This window comes from Ostrea edulis, chromosome 4, assembly GCF_947568905.1.
Source record: "Ostrea edulis chromosome 4, xbOstEdul1.1, whole genome shotgun sequence".
NCBI classification, from domain to species: domain Eukaryota; kingdom Metazoa; phylum Mollusca; class Bivalvia; order Ostreida; family Ostreidae; genus Ostrea; species Ostrea edulis.
Genome location: NC_079167.1, coordinates 76,072,865 through 76,093,882, shown reverse-complemented (window position 1 = coordinate 76,093,882; position 21,018 = coordinate 76,072,865). Strand labels below are relative to the sequence as shown.

The 21,018-nt window shown below is 36.2% G+C and overlaps 5 protein-coding genes and 2 pseudogenes across 5 annotated transcripts; 2 read left to right on the top strand and 5 right to left on the bottom strand.

The window, feature by feature from the left end:
• Positions 1-240: 240 nt before the first annotated feature.
• On the bottom strand, positions 241-653 carry LOC125657350 (histone H2A). Its single transcript, XM_048887971.2, has one exon. It carries the CDS (start codon positions 646-648, stop codon positions 241-243), a length of 408 nt encoding a protein of 135 aa, XP_048743928.2. The 5' UTR covers positions 649-653.
• A 134-nt stretch (positions 654-787) lies between these two features.
• Positions 788-1,222, top strand: LOC125657351 (histone H2B-like). Its single transcript, XM_048887972.2, has one exon. It carries the CDS (start codon positions 788-790, stop codon positions 1,220-1,222), a length of 435 nt encoding a protein of 144 aa, XP_048743929.2.
• A 3,849-nt stretch (positions 1,223-5,071) lies between these two features.
• On the bottom strand, positions 5,072-5,405 carry LOC130054324 (histone H4). Its single transcript, XM_056163825.1, has one exon. It carries the CDS (start codon positions 5,403-5,405, stop codon positions 5,094-5,096), a length of 312 nt encoding a protein of 103 aa, XP_056019800.1. The 3' UTR covers positions 5,072-5,093.
• Positions 5,406-8,857: 3,452 nt separating this feature from the next.
• Positions 8,858-12,211, bottom strand: LOC125657353 (histone H3). The gene is made up of 2 exons (XM_056163826.1): positions 11,750-12,211; positions 8,858-9,452 (listed from the first exon to the last, which is right to left on the bottom strand). The coding sequence occupies exons 1-2, from the start codon at positions 12,182-12,184 to the stop codon at positions 9,114-9,116; spliced, it is 774 nt and encodes a 257-aa protein (XP_056019801.1). The 5' UTR covers positions 12,185-12,211; the 3' UTR covers positions 8,858-9,113.
• A 3,757-nt stretch (positions 12,212-15,968) lies between these two features.
• Positions 15,969-16,350, bottom strand: LOC125672170 (histone H2A-like; annotated as a pseudogene).
• A 77-nt stretch (positions 16,351-16,427) lies between these two features.
• On the top strand, positions 16,428-17,025 carry LOC125672169 (histone H2B-like; annotated as a pseudogene).
• Positions 17,026-19,180: 2,155 nt separating this feature from the next.
• On the bottom strand, positions 19,181-19,520 carry LOC125667796 (histone H4). The gene has a single exon (XM_056163824.1). The coding sequence runs from the start codon at positions 19,490-19,492 to the stop codon at positions 19,181-19,183; it is 312 nt and encodes a 103-aa protein (XP_056019799.1). The 5' UTR covers positions 19,493-19,520.
• Between the last annotated feature and the right edge of the window lie 1,498 nt (positions 19,521-21,018).

Below are 21,018 nucleotides of genomic sequence, written 5' to 3'. Positions count from 1 at the left end.
TGTCTTCTCTCTTGTAAATCTTACTTATTAATTACAACCCCAACAAATACATAGCAACCCATGCCGTGCATTCATTCTGGTTTTCATTTATTTTGCGCTTTGAAATGTACGAATTACTGCAAATATTGTCATCCCCATTTCTCCGTGAACATTGATTGTAAGATTAGACGGATTCTTGACATTTCAATGATTATAGGCGTCTTTTCAAAAAAGGTTGGTGGCCGTGAAAACGGCCGTTTGTTATAGGTCCTGCAAGCAGACTTTGTACTTTTTGCTGGCGGGTTTCTGGGTCTTCTTGGGGAGGAGCACGGCCTGGATGTTGGGCAGGACACCACCCTGGGCGATGGTCACGCCGGACAGAAGTTTGTTCAACTCCTCGTCGTTGCGGATGGCCAGCTGCAGGTGACGGGGAATGATTCTGGACTTCTTGTTGTCACGTGCGGCGTTGCCTGCCAATTCCAAAACTTCGGCGGCCAAGTACTCCAAAACGGCGGCCAGGTACACGGGGGCGCCGGCTCCCACTCTCTCGGCGTAGTTCCCCTTCCTCAGCAGACGGTGGATACGACCCACGGGAAACTGAAGTCCCGCACGGGAGGATCGGCTCTTTGCCTTTCCCTTCACTTTGCCTCCTTTACCACGTCCTGACATCTTGATTCAATACTGTGCGCTGACGAAATCAAAGCAACGAATTACCCTCGCACGCAATTTTAAACACGCAGTCGGATTCAACTGCCAGCCAATCGTGGCCATCGTGTTTGTCGTACCTTGGCGCACACCGAACGAATTAATGTTTACAAGGAGGTCCGTAATACGCTTCTCCGCCGTTATCCGACCGTGTAATATAAATAGCAGCGCGGCCATTTGTTCCACACATAGTTTACTAGTAAACAAGCCACTTAAAACCGGATTGAAAGGAGCTAAGAAAGCCGCCACTAAGTCGAAGCCCCAGAGAACTGGGGACAAGAAGAAGCGCAGGAAGAGGAGGGAATCCTATGCCATCTACATTTACAAAGTCCTGAAGCAGGTCCACCCAGACACTGGCGTTTGCAGCAAAGCTATGAGCATTATGAACTCGTTTGTCAATGACATTTTCGAGAGAATCGCCGCTGAAGCTTCCCGCCTGGCCCACTACAACAAACGTTCAACCATCTCCAGCAGAGAAATCAAGCACGCCGTCTCTGAGGGTACGAAGGCTGTCACCAAGTACACCTGCAGCAAGTAAACTCAGCAAGGACTTGAACCTCAAACTCAAACGGTTCTTTTCAGGGCCACACAAATTTTTCGAAAAGATGCCTTTTATAACAACGCATTGAGAAACGTTTATTGCTTGACATCTACAAAATATACATACACAAGTGTACTATGTGTGTTGAAACTACACACTGTACTATATAGAAATACAATTCAAGACAACCCATTCAGAAAACACCATAAAACAAACAAATGTATATCTCATTGTGTTCATTTTCAACTGCATACATTTCATCAGTTATTATTATGTTAGCTTTGTTTCTAACTTTAACCAGTCATTCATAAAATTGAAACTAAGATGAAGATGTTGTCAAAATAAACATTTTGGTTCTGTTGAATATATAGCATTATATAGAAATGTTGATATTAACAAAAAAGTTTCGAAGTCTTATTATTTTCTGTCATTGAAATAGTACATCACAGTTTTGCAGCCAAAAACTTCAACACCCAAATGACAGCTAATTGTATAGAATAGTATTTATTACCAACTCAGGGCCCAAATGAGCATAAACATGTAAAGTATATAATTGTTGATACAAGTAAAGACAATACACAGTAAAGAGTAATACACTCATTGGTGGCATTTTAAGTTTCATATGTAGGCATTGATCAGTACTCAGTTGATACATGTGTGTTTTCCCTAGTGCAATATATAATACGCCTGATACATCAACAAGAGGCAGCAAGAGTCGGTGCTATTTAAAGGATAGAAAACAGAAACATGTAGAATAAACAGATACACACAATATTATATGAAATGTTGAATTGCATGTGTAAGATTCTATTTTAAAAATGCACATCCCCCCCCAACAGTCCTTAATAGGTGAATTGATAATGATAGTTTCTTTATGAATCCACTGTCCGTACATCTTTCATGCGACTGCATATTGTGTATTGGTTATTTGTGTAGGTGTGCCACGCATCGGTATCTCACGGTTTGCAAGTACTTTCCAGTTACAATGTACAGAATTAGTAAATGCATATATGTTAATACGAAAGTCAACTGTCACCAAATGGTAAACTAGATACCCATGTTAAGATGAAAGCATATTATTACATTTACTTTGCCTTCCACAGAGGAATCTGCCAAATAGAAAGTCTTGAGTTTGCTATTTCAGCATTCCTAGCAATAAAAGAGTTTGTATAAAAAAAGAAAGGAAAAACATGTTTGTAGGACATTTGTGACGACAAGAAGCAATAACATATATCTATAATCAATTTAATTTAACATAACTAACTATATTTATTTCCAATCAAGGGCCCTCAAGGGGCAGCATGAAAATACATACAAATAATGCACATATACATATACAAGTAAAGAAAGAAGTGATTACATAACACATAGTTATATACAAATACAGTGTCATATATTGTTCAAAATAAATTTTCCAGTTATATTTAGAATGGATGGCTCTTCAGAACATAGTATGTAAATTAATTTTTGTTCATCATTGAGTTTGGTAAATTTTTAACTGTTTTTTCTATAGCACCACAAAAAGATTTTCTTTCATCAGCAAACTGTTCACATTTAATCAAAAAATGGATCTCATCACCTAATAAACCGGAGTTGCATTTGCTACATATTCGTTCATTCCTAGTAATGCCAGAATATCTACCAACTTCAATCATTAATTTATGAGCTGATATCCGTAACTTACAAATAGATCGCCTAATATCAAAAAGTTTAATTTTATTAAGATAGTTCTCAAAACCAAAGTACTCCTTAAAGGACACATCGCATGTTTTTAAACTTTTTAATTTTTTCAGCAAAATTAATTCATTTCATGCCTAAAACTACTTTACATGTGTTTTAAAAGAAACAGTTTGCGTAGTTTTCGAGTTTGATAGCGATGAAATTCAAATCTTGCGATATGCATAATTTCTTCGATATTTTACGCGCCATTACCTGTGACGTCATATGCGACCTCGAGCGAGAAGATTTGAAAACAGTTGTTAGCCATTTCATAAACAGATTAGATTTAATTGACAAACAAACAATTATCACATTAACGGCTTGTAAATAGCACTGCATTGGGGTGTTTTGTGCCGTTTAAGGGTGTACTTGCTGTCAGGAGAGATGATTTGGACTGTGTTTTTTTCAATTTTCGAAGGAAGGTATGAGGGACAAGACGTGAATATTTTTTGTCGGCACAACGACTTTGCCATAAAAAAAACCCAGTAGAATTTGTCCCTGTACTTTTTCAAACAAGCTCTTGGACAAAGACGTATATAAACTGCGAGAAAATGGTTCTATCGAAGCTTCGCACTGTTACATATAGGCCTACCGCATATGCATTCCGTTCTGCTCTCAAATTCAATACACACTCGCACCAACTGACCTTCACCTTGTAACAACATATAGGCAGAACTTTGCTTGCAGTGCCTACCAACTGGTAGTTTTAAAAAAAGAAATTTAAAGATAAAAGATAATAGAACTTTCAATTATAAATAATAAAATATGATATTTCCCAACTTTGAATTGAATTATAATGCTTTCATTTTTTTTTTTAAAGGAACGCGTACGTGTTTACAACAACAGCACGCCGCGCTCCCACTTCCTAAGTAACAACGTGTAGATAACAAAATATAATGATTAATAAAATTGCTTGAATAAAATAATTTAAAAGTATTGTGATTTTCACAATAAGTTTGATCATTTTTATTCTATTTTTTCCCCCGAAATGCACCCGTGACAGTAGGCTTAGTTGTCAATGCTACATAATCGTATTATAATTTAGGCCTATCTAACTTCTCCAAAAATAAATTTTATAATAATTGCACTGTTTATTTTAGAAAAGCAACAGCGCTAATTACAGTTGTTTACAGAAATGGCATTACCAAATAGTGTTTAGACAGTGATCCCATGTAAACATTATTTACTCGCAAATTTATGCAGATTTCATACTCGCTTTTCTCGCATTGGTGGCTAAAAGATATAAGACTCGGGGAATTTGTCAACATCGAAATAAATGTTATCCATGGTAAATAAATTAGGCCCCTAAAACCCGAGTTTTTAAAAATATCTAACACTACTATTACAACAATTGATCGACGAAGGTCGCATATGACGTCACTGTACCACGTGACTACCTATCTAATTAACTAGGCTTTTTGAAATCGGGGCTTAGATTTAAGTCCGTATTGTGGCAAATTATCGCAATACTTCAGTGAACGAACTATTACAATTAATTTCTATAAGCATAAGGAAGACAAAATGCATATAATTCTGTATACTTTGAAAACACGAGATGTGTCCTTTAAGTGCATTTTAAAATATCTATAGTACCGATTAGTACTTTGTATACCGTCACGTGGGATATTTTGTAATACGGGGGTTATCACAAAAGTGACAATGATCAGCTGCTTTTTAAGTCTTCGTTTTGTCTCCTTCATATGTGTAAAGTGTCCATTTAGGTTATTGTGTGATAAATAAACAATCCATCTAGATAAATGTGTGATATATATTACAATGGTCACAATGTAAATTTATTGAGAGTATAGGATTTGCATGGTCAGCCTTTCTGCTCAATAATGATCTTAGATATCGATTGGTTGTTTGTTAACATAAACCTACAAAGTTGTGGTGTAGTCCGACTATTGACTTGATATGAAAAGAAATCAAGTATCAAATTGAAATCCCTTAACTTCAAATGAAACATGTTAACCACAAACTGCATACCTTTTCTTAAAAAGTTGTATGCCAATTTGCTAACAAAAAGTACAATACAGGGTAACCGTTTCTCTTGATAACGTTTCATAAAGGCGTCTTTTCAAAGAATTTGGTGGCCGTTATAACGGCCGTTTTGTTTTTGCGCTGGGATGCACAAACGGTGATAGAGTATCTAACCACCGAATCCGTAAAGGGTGCGTCCCTGTCTCTTGAGGGCGTAGACAACATCCATGGCTGTGACTGTCTTTCTCTTGGCGTGCTCGGTGTAGGTGACAGCATCACGAATCACGTTCTCAAGGAAAACTTTCAACACACCACGGGTCTCCTCGTAAATGAGTCCAGAGATACGTTTGACTCCACCTCTACGTGCAAGACGACGGATGGCGGGCTTGGTAATACCCTGGATGTTATCTCTAAGGACTTTCCTGTGACGCTTGGCGCCCCCCTTTCCAAGACCTTTTCCTCCTTTGCCTCTTCCCGACATGATTGCTGATCAATAGACAAGTGCTGAATGACCTGACAAACTGAGAATTGCTGGTTTATATAGCCCTAATTGACGACCCGTTAGAGCTCATTGTACCTTGAAACTTTGGCTAGTCAATTGTCGTGTCCGAAGAAGCGCTGTTAACTACATCGTGATTGGTTCTCGCTAAACGCGCTTACCTGTGTTTGTTTACATTTCTCTTGCATCGTATACTAGTATACAAGTATTTATTTGGATAGGAATATAATATTTTATCTGCGCACACATTTGAGATTTCCTAGCTTAGTTTCTTTTCTGTTTATTTTAAATCATCGTTTTGTTTTCCTTTTAATTATAACACACAACAATAGGATTTGTTTTTATTAGGGTAATTAATATGAAAACATGGCTCACAACTGTGAAAGTTTACTATACTATATCAAAAAAAAAAAAAAGGGGGGGGGGAGAAAAAGTAAATAATGAAGATAATCCATTATTAATCAAGCTAAGCAAATTTCTACTCAACATGTTTAAAATAAGAAATATATCTGTGCAAGTTGAAAAAGAAAAGTAAAACAATGATAAATTCAAGCCCTTTGTTAGACTGTATGCATAGAATAGAATATGATTTATTTCCAAATTAGGGCCCTCTCGGGCATACAGCATACATGATTGTTAACATTTCAATGTGCAATGACGATAAAAAGAAAAACAAAACAAAAGAAGAGTAAAATATGCACTATTAGTATGAGCAATGTTCATACATGAGACATTTGAACATGATAATACTTATTTGTATATATGTAAGTACCACCGTGTATCCTAATGCAAAACAGTCAGAAATACACATAGGGGAAATATATATATATATATATATATATATATATATATATATATATAGATGTCTATATATATACATGTACATAACAACTCTACATGTAATAATAGTAAAGGTAGTATAAGTACATATGATTAACTCCACTGTATGTATGGTCTCCTGATATAATACGTTATGACGTATGTTAATTCATCAATTAAGGGCCCTCAAGGGGGTGGGGTGTACAGATTAACTAGTAATTAATTACAGCAATATAAATAAATAACAATCATGGAAATATATTATTACTGTCAGAGTTCACATTTCTGCACTGCACACATTTAACACGATGTTACACGTGTAATACTGATTTCAGACAAGATTTGAATATTAACATAATGAAATATACGACGTTCTGTGATTATATACGCAAGAATGTAATACGAAGTGTAGATTTCATTGACCTCTCAGAATAATCATGACCCCCCTAACGTCTACATATTTCTACATCTGGGTTTTTATTTATATATTTTGTTGTTATAGAATTTCTCCGTGCGATGTTGATGCTAGCTATTATTTGAACCCCTTTCTCTTATTAATGCATGCTTTACATGCCCTCAAAAGCCCCGAGTTGGTTGAATGAAATACCGCAGCATCTGACCCTTCTAGAATTAAGGTAGGCTGTTTTAGTGTGTACTACAGACTACCGATTTCTCTATGTATGCGTTCTTAGTACGTTCTATACAGCTATTCTCTAGGTTTGTATAGTTTGTTGTGTACTTCCCTGCTGACAAGGATTTTCAATGTGCATTTGTTAAATTGTTATCTATACAATTGATGCTTTGCAATGTAGACTACTGTTTTGACACTTATATAGCTGTACGTGTTCACAGCATTTAAAGTTTCATTACTGAACTTGCGTTAAAACGGGTGGGTGTAAATGTAGTCCGGGACATGTGTCCTGGGACATATGTCCCGCGTGGTCCAATATTGATATTCGCCGATTTAACGTTTTATGTTAGTTTTTCTTTAAATATCTTACTAAATGTGTTTTAAGACGACCACCAAGAGTCTTCATTGTGAATTTGGTGTATGGAAATTGCCTAATTATTTAATAAATGACTTTTATTTATTCTTTTGGGTGTAAAAGTAGTCCCGAAAATTTTACGAAGAAAACGCATTTCCGGTTTTTGTTTTCTGCCTTGTTCATAATTAACATAAAGTTTTAATGTGTTTTATTTGACTGTTGATTTTGCTTGGATATTGTTTTATATCACAACAAAAAGATTTATTAAATATTCCACTTGTTACATGAATGCTCGTCCTTCTTTCTATGGGACATCGCTTCGATGGTTGATCCGATACGAAAGAGTGTAAAAATAAAACCGGAACAAAGTGACAGTTTGAACCCGTTTTATGAATAGCTAGGCAAGTGTTTTAAAGAGTACGTTTAGTAAGAAAGTTTGATTATAATTGGTATATTCAAAATATTATCAGTAATAATATGTCAATAAATAATGAAAAGATATGTCTTGTTGAATATTCAGCTGTCCTCTCTATGGAATATATTTACATGTATCATTTTGAAGCGAATATGAATATAAATATTTGAAATTTTCTCTTCAATATTATTAAAAGTGTGTAAGTTAAATACTAAATTCTAGCATTACTATTAATCAATATACATGGTTTTACTAATTATTGACATTAAATGAGAGCTGCTATCAAGATTAATGATCATCTAAAATAATTATTCAAATGCAGAAGCGCGCACATGATTTAACGATGAGAAATAAATTGATAACCCTGTTTTACTTTGGTAGACAAAGGTTGGCGACGACCATTTCTCTAAATCAACCAAAATCAATTATAATACAGATACACACATATGAAAATGGTGAGCAATGAAATTGAATGGCCAAATTCTTTAACGTGATTGGGTGCCGAATTTCCCCCCACCAATATTGAAAATTAAAAGGTGTGAACAATATACTTGTTGATTTTCCAGTTATATGTAGCAAGAACTGGACAACGTAATTAAATTAGACATTCTTTACATGTCTTATTAACTTACGGCCAACAACCCCCATGCAATAGCTGTTCAATTATTGATCCTTCCACGATATTATATATAAATTACATTACATTTAACTTCTATGAAATACATGTACATTAGCATTGTTGCTAGATTATTTTGAGTTTGTAACGAAGTGATATATTATATTATAAATATTAATGATAAATACCGCCTTATTACCAGCCCTTACCTGAATGCGGATTTAATGTTTTCATCTCAGTCCCGTTTTTAAATTAATATCCCAATTTAGCTGCGATGTCCCGAGGGAAAAATGGGTTTAAAAACCGTTTATCAGATTAATTTGTTTAATCAGACAAAATAACTAGAAATAAGGGTGTCTTATGATTATCAACAGGACACAATACGTAAAGGTTATAAATGTTTTGTGCATAAACAAGGCGAAAACAAAAACCGGAAATGCGTTTTCTTCGTAATATTTTCGGGACTACTTTTACACCCAAAAGAATAAATAAGTCATTTATCAAATAATTAGGGAATTTTCATACATCAAATTCACAATGAAGACACTTGGTGATTGTCTTAAAACACATTTAGTAAGATATTTAAAGAAAAACTAACATAAAACGTTAAATCGGCGAATATCAAACATCGCGGGACATATGTCCCAGACTACATTTACACCCACCTCGTTAAAACGTTTTCTTATTTTACCAGATTTAGGTAAAGTAGTGTGTGGATGTAGGGTTATGCATGTCATTCAGTCATACTTTATTCACGACAAGTTTCTTGATCAAGAGCAATATGAAGGCATCTTTTCGAAAGAATTAGGTGGCCGTGAAAACGGCCGTTTGTTTTGTGTGTCACACGAGTGAAATTAAGCTCGCTCGCCACGGATACGTCTGGCAAGCTGGATATCCTTGGGCATGATGGTCACCCTCTTGGCGTGGATAGCGCACAAGTTGGTATCCTCAAAGAGTCCTACAAGGTAGGCCTCACTAGCTTCCTGAAGGGCCATAACGGCAGAGCTCTGGAAACGCAGATCGGTCTTGAAGTCCTGTGCAATTTCACGGACCAGACGCTGGAATGGGAGTTTCCTGATGAGAAGCTCAGTGCTTTTCTGGTACCGTCTGATCTCACGAAGAGCGACAGTTCCTGGCCTGTATCTGTGGGGCTTCTTGACGCCACCGGTGGCTGGGGCGCTCTTACGGGCGGCCTTAGTAGCCAACTGTTTTCGTGGGGCTTTGCCTCCAGTAGATTTTCTTGCGGTCTGCTTAGTACGTGCCATCTTTTCCAAATATTCGGATATTATGAAATGCCCGATCGGAAACACTAGGGTTTATAAGCAAATCGAAATCGGCGCTCTCATATCTTACGACACTTGTCATTGGTTAAGCGGTTCAGAAAGACACTCTGCGATTAGCCACTGGTATGCAGCGTTGATTGGTCTTGACTTGGGACATTTCAATCCACATTTTGCACAGAATTCATAAACTTGTAAAAAAAGAAAAACAGAGAAGGGGATGGGGTGTTACAAGGGATTTCAGGGTACAATTGTAAACATTATTTGTGGATACAAAAGTCTGGAAAGACAAGTAAATGTTAAAAACATTTAAAAGTAGATACATTTATTTATTTATTTATTCACCAGTACTTGGACCCTCAGTGAGCATACACAATTTTATTATATTCATTATAAACACATGATACCATATACTTATAGATACACACACCGTACATATACATGTATATACACATACATGATTGCATACACATACATATGTAAAGGATTTCTATATTAACATTGATCTGAAATTGGCTCATAACAACATAGAATGAAAATGCACAGCACAACAAGGATGCAATGTGGGAAGTAAAAGTGAAACAGTATAAAATGCTGTCCTGAATGCAGAGGGTACCAATGGACAGTGCCTTGTGCCCAGTCGATCAGACTGGCAATTTTCTACCATAAGTATTAATATCTACATGTACTATGAACTTTGGGAATCTGGGATATTTCAATAGCACATCAATATACATAATTCAATATTAATACTAAATTTTGTATATTTATCATGTGCAATTGAAATATCTCAGATTCCCAAAGTTCTTAGTACATGTACGTACGTATACATGTACATACATTCATTCATTCATAGAACTTTGTTTTAAAGTCTTCCTTTTTCACCTGTTTGTATATTTTGCACTGATACAAATAAATATAGTTTAAACCAATGATTATCAAATTTGTAACCTGAACGTTTAACAAAGAGGTTGCAAAATAGTTATATGACAAAAGCAGACCTCAAATACATTTGGATAGAGATGAAGTCACCTAGATATATGACATTGCATTCTTACTAGAATAATCATAATTCTTGGAATTCAAGAAACACCCAATAAAAAGAAGTCATTAAATTTTTGTTTGTTTTCACTTAATAATAGTTGTGACTAACATCATTGGCATACGATTTGATGTTATTAGTACTAGTTAGTTGTGACTAATGACTTTTTCGGACAACTTTGTAAATTTCAAGATCCCAAATCATTCCAGAATCCTAGACTACTCTGTTATATCCCAACAAAAATCACTCCTATATAAATCTTGAACAACATTGAGGCTATGAAGTTGATGTACACATGAAGTGAGCGAGTCTCTGGACAATGGAGAACTGTTTAAAATGTGTGAATCCTTATTTCATTTTGAAGACTACATTAGACGTGCGAGAATTACAACTTACTCTTAGAGGTGATGTATCGTCACTCTGTTCCTAACAAAGAAATAACCCCATTTTTTCACTTTTAGACACCGACCAGACATTTCTCGTTGACTAAAGTCTGAAAACATTGTTACACACATGAAACATTGCATTATGAGAGTGAATTATGTGTAGTCCTGCCAAACCGGGACTGTATACAAATCAAGTACTGAAATAAAAGTCCACGGATGATACTTTAATTTTTGTTTTCTTATCGGACAATAAACCGAATGAAAACAATCAAGCCATTGGATGTATAGGAAATGCATATATATGAATGTTTCAATTCAACTAGCTTTACTCAAACGAATGAGGACTCAATGATGCAGGTACTGTACTATATGTTGTCATAATTCATCGGTCTCCATCTTATTTCTTACCCTACAGCTAATATTAAAATCTGATAAAAAATGTCATATTGTTTGTAAAAGCGTGGGTTAGTTTCCTCTCCCCCTCTTTTAACTGAATGGCATGCGGAACATGTAAATCAAAGTATGAAAACGTTAAAACAGCTTGCATCAGTATTCACTTCAATGATGTAGAAACGCATTTCTCTCACACGTGTAAGAACAGCATCTTTTCTAAAAATGTTGGTAGCCCTAAAAAGAGCTTTTGTTTTGCGAGTAAACACTCGGTGCAGGAAGATTGCAAAGACTGCTTATTTCTTGGCGACGGCCTTCTTGGGGGTTTTGGATTTTATGGCGGCGGGCTTCTTGGGGGACTTGACTGCCGCCTTCTTCTTGGGAGTCTTGGCCTTCTTGGGTGCGGCTGGTTTCTTTGGCGTCTTCTTCACTTTTTTCTCTACGGTCGCCTTCTTGGGCTTGGCAGCAGCAGCCTTCTTAGGTTTGGCAGCCTTTGGTTTGGCTACTTTCTTGGCTTTAGGCTTCTGCTCAGCCTTGGGCTTATCTCCAAGCTTGAAGGAGCCGCTGGCACCTTTACCCTTGGCTTGCTTCAAAGCACCCTTTTTGACTCCATTCTTAAGGGCCATTTTGAGGTGGGCATTGATGGAGTTGACGTCATTGCCCACTTTATAATTGGCCATCAGGTGCTTAAGAATGGCTTGTCTAGAAGATCCACCACACTCTTTCAGTGACCCGAGGGCAGCCTTGATCATGTCGATGTATTTTGGGTGCGCTGCAGGCACCTTGGGCTTGGAAACCTTTTTCGCGGGAGCTGCGGTATCTGCCATGTTTTCGAACGATGCGAGAACGGTAAATAATAGTCGATCGCAACGCACTCACTGTTTTTGTTTACTTCGAGCGCGGACCTCCTTGAAAACATCCAATCTGTTTGAGTCGATCGGTATGTGTATTGTGTTACTATGTGCTTTGGTGTTAGTCTTTGCATTCGAGTTGCGCTTCAACAATGGAATATCCGCCGGATATGTTATGGGAACCCCCTGGTTTACATTTCCCCGTGTCATTCTATTTACTTACATATTGGGCTTTGCCAAACTACAGCAGTCAAAATCCAGAAATATAGACACCTTAACCGTCGATTTGCAAGTCCGTTCATTCATTAAACTTTGGTAATTGTTTTACAGTGGCCGATAACAAATACCATTGTTGCTTGATTTCCTTTCAAAGCCCGAAAGAAGGCACACTCGTTTTCCTTTTGCTGTAGAAAACATCATGTCGGTCAGAATTTTTGAAAAACATCCGAGGGTCGTACACATCGGGTATCAAAAACGAGCGGTAGAACGATTTGGAATGGGCTTACACAATATTAAGAACACACACACAAGCACATGCCTTAAAGAAATCCTGATCTATTTACTTTACAACAGAAATATATACAACACATCATAAGATATATGACACTGTATTTGTATATAACTATGTGTTATGTAATCACTTCTTTCTTTACTTGTATATGTATATGTACATTATTTGTATGTATTTTCATGCTGCCTCTTGAGGGCCCTTGATTGGAAATAAATATAGTTAGTTAGTTATGCTTTGATTTATGATTTAAAAGAAAAACGTTAATCCTTGTTTACATATTCATTTCAACTCATACCTTTTATAAATAATGCCTGTATTCAATAAAAATTACACAGATGAAATGTACAAATGATCAATCTTGATGTTTTGATTTTAAATGAAGTGTAATTAAACTGTTTGTTTGTTGTTTGTTTTCTTTTCTTCCAATTATTATGTAAGTTGTAAGTGCTATACTACGAGGTTATCGTAAGAGTGATTAGATACTTTCCACTATAAATATAATATATATAATATAATAGAGAGAGAGAGAGAGAGAGAGAGAGAGAGAGAGAGAGAGAGAGAGAGAGAGAGACTTTTACGCTACTTTGTGAGTAGGGATCAATTCACTTTATTGAGCTGCACACAATACACACATAACATTAAAAATGTAAAAGAAATGATAAATTTAGGTGCTATATTGTCAAACGAAGTTTCAGAAGGTGACACATGATCCAAACTCGGGAAAGATTTCAGGACATGTTTACGATGTGCCTACACTTTTCTGTTAAATAGTAATAGCTCTATTTGTTTAAAAGGTTTCGATAAAACAAAAAGGTTTCAAATTAAAACAATCTTAAAAAGTTGATCACGATCAGGTCTATCCTATAAGCAGGCGATAAAACGTCGGTATGGGGGGGGGGGGTGATAAAAAAAATTAGTTTAAACTTTATTTCATTTGAATAAATCAATATATATGTATATACACAATACGTCATATGCACACAGGATTCGGGATCAAGTTGTATAACAACTTATATTAATCTGTTTCCTTGAATTTCAAACTTTGAATGATAAGTGTGCATTTGCTCGTTGCACATGACAAAAATGACAACGAGGAAGTAAAGAAAAATGAAAGAAAAAAATCTAACAAGCAAATAGATCATCATTTGAAGAGATCTTATAATTTAAGTTCATCAGAAATGAATATACAATAACTTCCAAACAAGAAATTCCACCACTCTCCACATAAAAGCGGAACTCGATAAGATTAAGCTACAGATCTTTTGGATGCGGTGATAAAACGATGCACATGTATATAATGAAACTATTTTTATTTCAGGAGAAATTTTTAGTAAAGTCTCCATGTACAAGGATATTTACAGTTATTGGTCTTAATGGATCAATAAATTTATTATCTCGTACATCATATCTTTGAAGAGAGACATTCAAGTAAAAAGTGTGTTGTTGTTTCGATTTTTCCACAGGCACAATATGGATTATCTATTACATGTATGTGTTTCGCGAATAGGTGAGATTTAAGAGTACTAATTACAGTCGTGTGTGTAGTATCTGTCCGTTGCGTTTGCACGGTGCAAATACAGTGATTTCTAATGTTCTTAAAGTTCGACCATTTACCAAGATCATTAGTTCTTTTTGCAATAGTATGCAATCGTTTTCGTCTACGAATGAGTGTTCTAACTGTGTTATTTAATTTTTTGATTTTCTAACGAAAGAAAGAAGTCGAATTAGACCATTTCATGTACCCGTTTGACTTGTTGGACAAAGTTATCATCACACCTTGTGTGAAATTTCTAGACACAGTCGAACGTGTTCATGTGAAAGTAATCACCGAAAATTAAAAAGTTTTCGGTTTATATGGATGGCGTTTTCCTGCGTACGTCAAGGTTTCAAATGAAAACGATATATATATTTGAGCATACCATTTGCGGAGAAAAAGGTTTTGAAAATCCATGGATCGAATGTATTCAGAAAATTTTAAACAAATGTTTAGTATCTATATGAACCAAGTTATCTGGATGTAAAAATGGACAGTAGTACGTTCAGATATTATATTCAGTAGTGAGTTCGCAGACAGAAAAATGAATTCCTCATGCTTATAAGTAAAGTCATCATTTGGCGACAAACTACAGTATTTTTCAAATACACATTTTGTTTTATATGACTGCTTCATGTGTAAAGATATAAGAAAGAAATATTACCCTTTGAACATCTACAATTCAGATGATGATATATCAAGGGAAAACCATTGCAAAGTACTATGCAACCCTGTCAATGTCGTTCATGTCAGAAGGTTGTGTGAATTTTTACATGAATGTTTTGAATTACGTACCCAAAGTAAAGTGCTATTTAATTGTATGTTAATATGCAATACTAAATTGCATACATACAGTCTAATATCACAGGTACATGTCAAATATATACATGTATACTTGTATTTACATATATGTAAATGAACTGTTAGTATTTAGTTTATTGTCATTATATATCTCATATTCTGTAACAGGATTGGTGAATTCATAAATAAATTGAGTATATTTCGGAGATAAAACAATTCGGCCAAGATAGTGATATTTTGTTTGCAGATATATTTACAATCCATGTACCAGGATCGTCTACATCTCCGTGCTTCTTAGTTGTCGTCTCCAAAAATTTTCTCTTTCCATTTTTTTTTATTGCCCCCATCACATCATGATCACCCTATCTAATGTCAGACAGGTCCATGTCTACCTCTATTTCTCACATTCATACTGGTACAAAATCATTTCCTTTGTGGCTTTTCGTCTATGTAAATTAAAAGCAAGAATGACCACGTGAAGATATACGATCACTCGCCCTGTATTTCAAAAGTTTTAGCACCCGTTTTATTCTTTCATTGACAAACTACAGAGCTGGTTGAGAAAAACAAAAAGAATGCAAATAAAAACTCATTTCATTTTGGTATTTCCATGATTTCTCAATGAAGTCCAAAGGAGTGAGGACAATTTATATAGCGCTTTTTATGTCTTCTCTCTTGTAAATCTTACTTATTAATTACAACCCCAACAAATACATAGCAACCCATGCCGTGCATTCATTCTGGTTTTCATTTATTTTGCGCTTTGAAATGTATGAATTACTGCAAATATTGTCATCCTCATTTCTCAGTGAGCATTGAATGTAAAATAGGCTGATTCTTTACATTTTCAAAAAAGGTTAGTGGCCGTGAAAACGGCCGTTTGTTATAGGTCCTGCAAGCAGACTTTGTACTTTTTACTTGCTGGCGGGTTTCTGTGTCTTCTTGGGGAGGAGCACGGCCTGGATGTTGGGCAGGAACACCACCCTGGGCGATGGTCACGCCGGACAGAAGTTTGTTCAACTCCTCGTCGTTGCGGATGGCCAGCTGCAGGTGACGGGGAATGATTCTGGACTTCTTGTTGTCACGGGCGGCGTTGCCTGCCAACTCCAAGACTTCGGCGGCCAAGTACTCCAGAACGGCGGCCAGGTACACGGGGGCGCCGGCTCCCACTCTCTCGGCGTAGTTCCCCTTCCTCAGCAGACGGTGGATACGACCCACGGGAAACTGAAGTCCCGCACGGGAGGATCGGCTCTTTGCCTTTCCCTTCACTTTGCCTCCTTTACCACGTCCTTACATCTTGATTCAATACGGTGCGCTGACGAAATCAAAGCAACGAATAACCCTCGCACGCAATACATCAACCCTTTTAAACACACAGTCGGGGTAAACTGCCAGCCAATCGTGTTTCTCGTACCTTGGCGCACACCGAACGAATTAATGTTTACAAGGAGGTCCGTAATACGCTTATATCCGCCATTATCCGACGTGTATTATAAATATCAGCGCGGCCATTTATTCCACACGTAGTTTACTGGTAAACATGCCACCTAAAGCCGGATCGAAAGGAGCTAAGAAAGCCGCCACTAAGGCGAAGACCCAGAGAACTGGGGACAAGAAGAAGCGCAGGAAGAGGAGGGAATCCTATGCCATCTACATTTACAAAGTCCTGAAGCAGGTCCACCCAGACACTGGCGTTTCGAGCAAAGCTATGAGCATCATGAACTCGTTTGTCAATGACATTTTCGAGAGAATCGCCAGCTATGAGCATCATGAACTCGTTTGTCAATGACATTTTCGAGAGAATCGCCGCTGAAGCTTCCCACCTGGCCCACTACAACAAACGCTCAACCATCACCAGCAGAGAAATCCAGACCGCTGTCCGACTTCTCTTGCCCGGTGAATTGGCCAAGCACGCCGTCTCCGAGGGTACCAAGGCTGTCACCAAGTACACCAGCAGCAAGTAAACTCAGCAAGGACTTGAGAACCTCAAACTCAAACGGTCCTTTTCAGGGCCACACAAATTTTTCGAAAAGATGCCTTTTATAACAACGCATTGAGAAACGTTTATTGGTTGACATTGCATATCTACAAAATATGCATATACAAGTGTACTATGTGTGTTGAAACTACGCACTGTACTATATAGAAATAGAATTCAAGACAAGCCATTCAGAATACACAATAAAACAAACAAATGTATATCTCATTGTGTTCATTTTCAACTGCATACATTTCATCAGTTTTTGTGATAGCTGTTTGTAACTTTAACCAGTCATTGATAAAATTGAAACTAAGATGAAGATGTTATCAAAATAAACATTTTGGTTCTGTTGAATATATAGCATTAGATACAAATATTGATATTAACAAAAAAGTTTCGAAGTCTTATTTTCTGTCATTGAAATTTTGCAGCCAAAAACTTCAACACCCAAATGACAGCTACATTGTATAGAATAGTATTACCAACTCGGGGCCCAAATGAGCATAAACATGTAAAGTATATAATTGTTGATACAAGTAAAGACAATACACAGTAAAGAGTAATACACTCATTGGTGGCATTTTAAGTTTCATATGTAGGCATTGATCAGTACTCAGTTGATACATGTGTGTTTTCCCTAGTGCAATATATAATACGCCTGATACATCAACAAGAGGCAGCAAGAGTCGGTGCTATTTAAAGGATAGAAAACAGAAACATGTAGAATAAACAGATACACACAATATTATATGATATGATATAGTTTATTCACCAATCAAGGGCCCTCGGGGGGCATGTACATGTTAACAGGCAATTAATTATAACAATGAAAATAAATAACAATCATTTAGAAGTACTACCGGTAATACTGACAGAGTTCACACTTCTGCACTGCACATATCTATATAATTATATATGAAATACTGATTACAGACAAGATTAAAAAAAACCAAAAAAAAAAACACCACAATATGTTAAAAAAAACCCACAGTATGTTGACCTGATTACATTATTATATTAAATGTTGAATCGCATGTGTAAGATTATATTTTAAAAATGCACATGCCCCCAATATTATATTAAATGTTGAATCGCATGTGTAAGATTATATTTTAAAACGCACATGCCCCAACAGGCCCTTAATAGGTGAATTGATAATGGTAGTTTCTTTATGAATCCACTGTTTGAACAACATCTTTCATGCGACTGCATATTGTGTATTGGTTAATTGTGTAGGTGTGCCACGCATCGGTATCTCACGGTTTGCAAGTACTTTCCAGTTATAATGTACAGAATTAGTAAATGCATATGTTAATACGAAAGTCAACTGTCACCAAATGGTAAACTAGATACCCATGTTAAGCGTATTATTACATTTACTTTGCCTTCCACAGAGGAATCTGCCAAATAGAAAGTCTTGAGTTTGCTATTTCAGCATTCCTAGCAATAAAAGAGTTTGTATAAAAAAAGAAGAAAAAGTAAAACATGTTTGTAGGACATTTGTGACGACAAGAAGCAATAACATATATATCTATAATCAATATAATTTAACATGTGCCTACATGGTATGCATTTTAAAATATCTATAGTACGGATTAGTACTATGTATACCGTCACGTGGGATATTTTGTAATACGGGGGTTATCACAATGATCAGCTGCTTTTTAAGTCTTCGTGTCTCCTTCATATGTGTAAGGTGTCCAAATTATTGATGTTATTGTGTGATAAATAAACAATCCATCTAGATAAATGTGTGTGTGATATATATTACAATGGTCACAATGTAAATTTATTGAGAGTATAGGATTTGCATGGTCAGCCTTTCTGCTCAATAATGATCTTAGATATCGATTGGTTGTGTGTTAACATAAACCTACAAAGTTGTGGTGTAGTCCGACTATTGACTCGATGTGAAAAGAAATCAAGTATCAAATTGAAATCCTTTAACTGCAAATGAAACATGTTAACCACAAACTGCATACCTTTTCTTAAAAAGTTGTATGCCAATTTGTTAACATAAAGTACAATACAGGTTAACCGTTTCTCTTGATAACGTTTCATAAAGGCGTCTTTTCAAAGAATTTGGTGGCCGTTATAACGGCCGTTTTGTTTTTGCGCTGGGATGCACAAACGGTGATAGAGTATCTAACCACCGAATCCGTAAAGGGTGCGTCCCTGTCTCTTGAGGGCGTAGACAACATCCATGGCTGTGACTGTCTTTCTCTTGGCGTGCTCGGTGTAGGTGACAGCATCACGAATCACGTTCTCAAGGAAAACTTTCAACACACCACGGGTCTCCTCGTAAATGAGTCCAGAGATACGTTTGACTCCACCTCTACGTGCAAGACGACGGATGGCGGGCTTGGTAATACCCTGGATGTTATCTCTAAGGACTTTCCTGTGACGCTTGGCGCCCCCCTTTCCAAGACCTTTTCCTCCTTTGCCTCTTCCTGACATGATTTCTGATCAATAGACAAGTGCTGAATGACCTGACAAACTGAGAAATTGCTGGTGTATATAGCTCTAATTGACGACCCGTTAGAGCTCATTGTACCTTGAAACTTCGGCTAGTCGATTGTCGTGTCCGAAGAAGCGCTGTTAACTACATCGTGATTGGTTCTCGCTAAACTCGCTTACCTGTGTTTGTTTACATTTCTCTTGCATCGTATACTAGTATACAAGTATTTATTTGGATAGGAATATAATATTTTATTTGCGCACACATTTCAGATTTCCTAGCTTAGTTTCTTTTCTGTTTTTTTAAATCATCGTTTTGTTTTCCTTTTAATTATAACACACAACAATAGGATTTGTTTTTATTAGGATAATTAATATGAAAACATGGCTCACAACTGTGAAAGTTTACTATACTATATCCAAAAAACAAAAAAAAAGGGGAGAAAAAAAGTAAATAATAAAGATAATCCATTATTAATCAAGCTAAGCAAATTTCTACTCTACAAGAAATATTATATCTGTGCAAGTTGGAAAAAGAAAAGTAAAACAATGATAAATTCAAGCCCAATTGTTAGACTGTATGTATGGTCTCCTGATATAAAATGTTATGACATATGTTAATTCATCAATTAAGGGCCCTCAAGGGGGTGGGGTGTACAGATTAACTATAGTAATTAATTACAGCAATATAAATAAATAACAATCATGGAGATATATTATTACTGTCCGAGTTCACATTCCTGCACTGCACACATTTAACACGATGTTACACGTGTAATACTGATTTCAGACAAGATTTGAATATTAACATAATGAAATATACGATGTTCTGTGATTATATACGCAAGAATGTAATACGTAGTGTAGATTTCATTGACCTCTCAGAATAATCATGACCCCCCATAACGTCTACATATTTCTACATCTGGGTTTTTATTTATATATTTTTTTGTTGTTATAGAATTTCTCCGTGCGATATTGATGCTAGCTATTATTTGAACCCCTTTCTCTTATTAATGCATGCTTTACATGCCCTCAAAAGCCCAGAGTTGGTTGAATGAAATACCGTAGTATCTGACCCTTCTAGAATTAAGGTAGGTTGTTTTAGTGTGTACTACAGACTACCGATTTCTCTATGTACGCGTTCTTAGTACGTTCTATACAGCTATTCTCTAGGTTTGTTGTGTACTTTCCTGGTGACAAGGATTTTCAATGTGCATTTGTTAAATTGTCATCTATACAATTGATGCTTTGCAATGTAGACTACTGTTTTGACACTTATATAGCTGTACGTGTTCACATCATTTAAAGTTTCATTACTGAACTTGCGTTAAAACGTTTTCTTATTTTACAGAAATTTACCAGATTTGGGTCAAGTAGTTTGTGGATGTAGGGTTATGCATGTCTATGGCACGCCAAATTCACAAAAATGAACTAAACATAGTTTCACAGTTGATAAACTAGGTTTATCGACTGTAAACTATAATTTACGGACCGTAAACTATAGTTAACGACGTTAATCTATA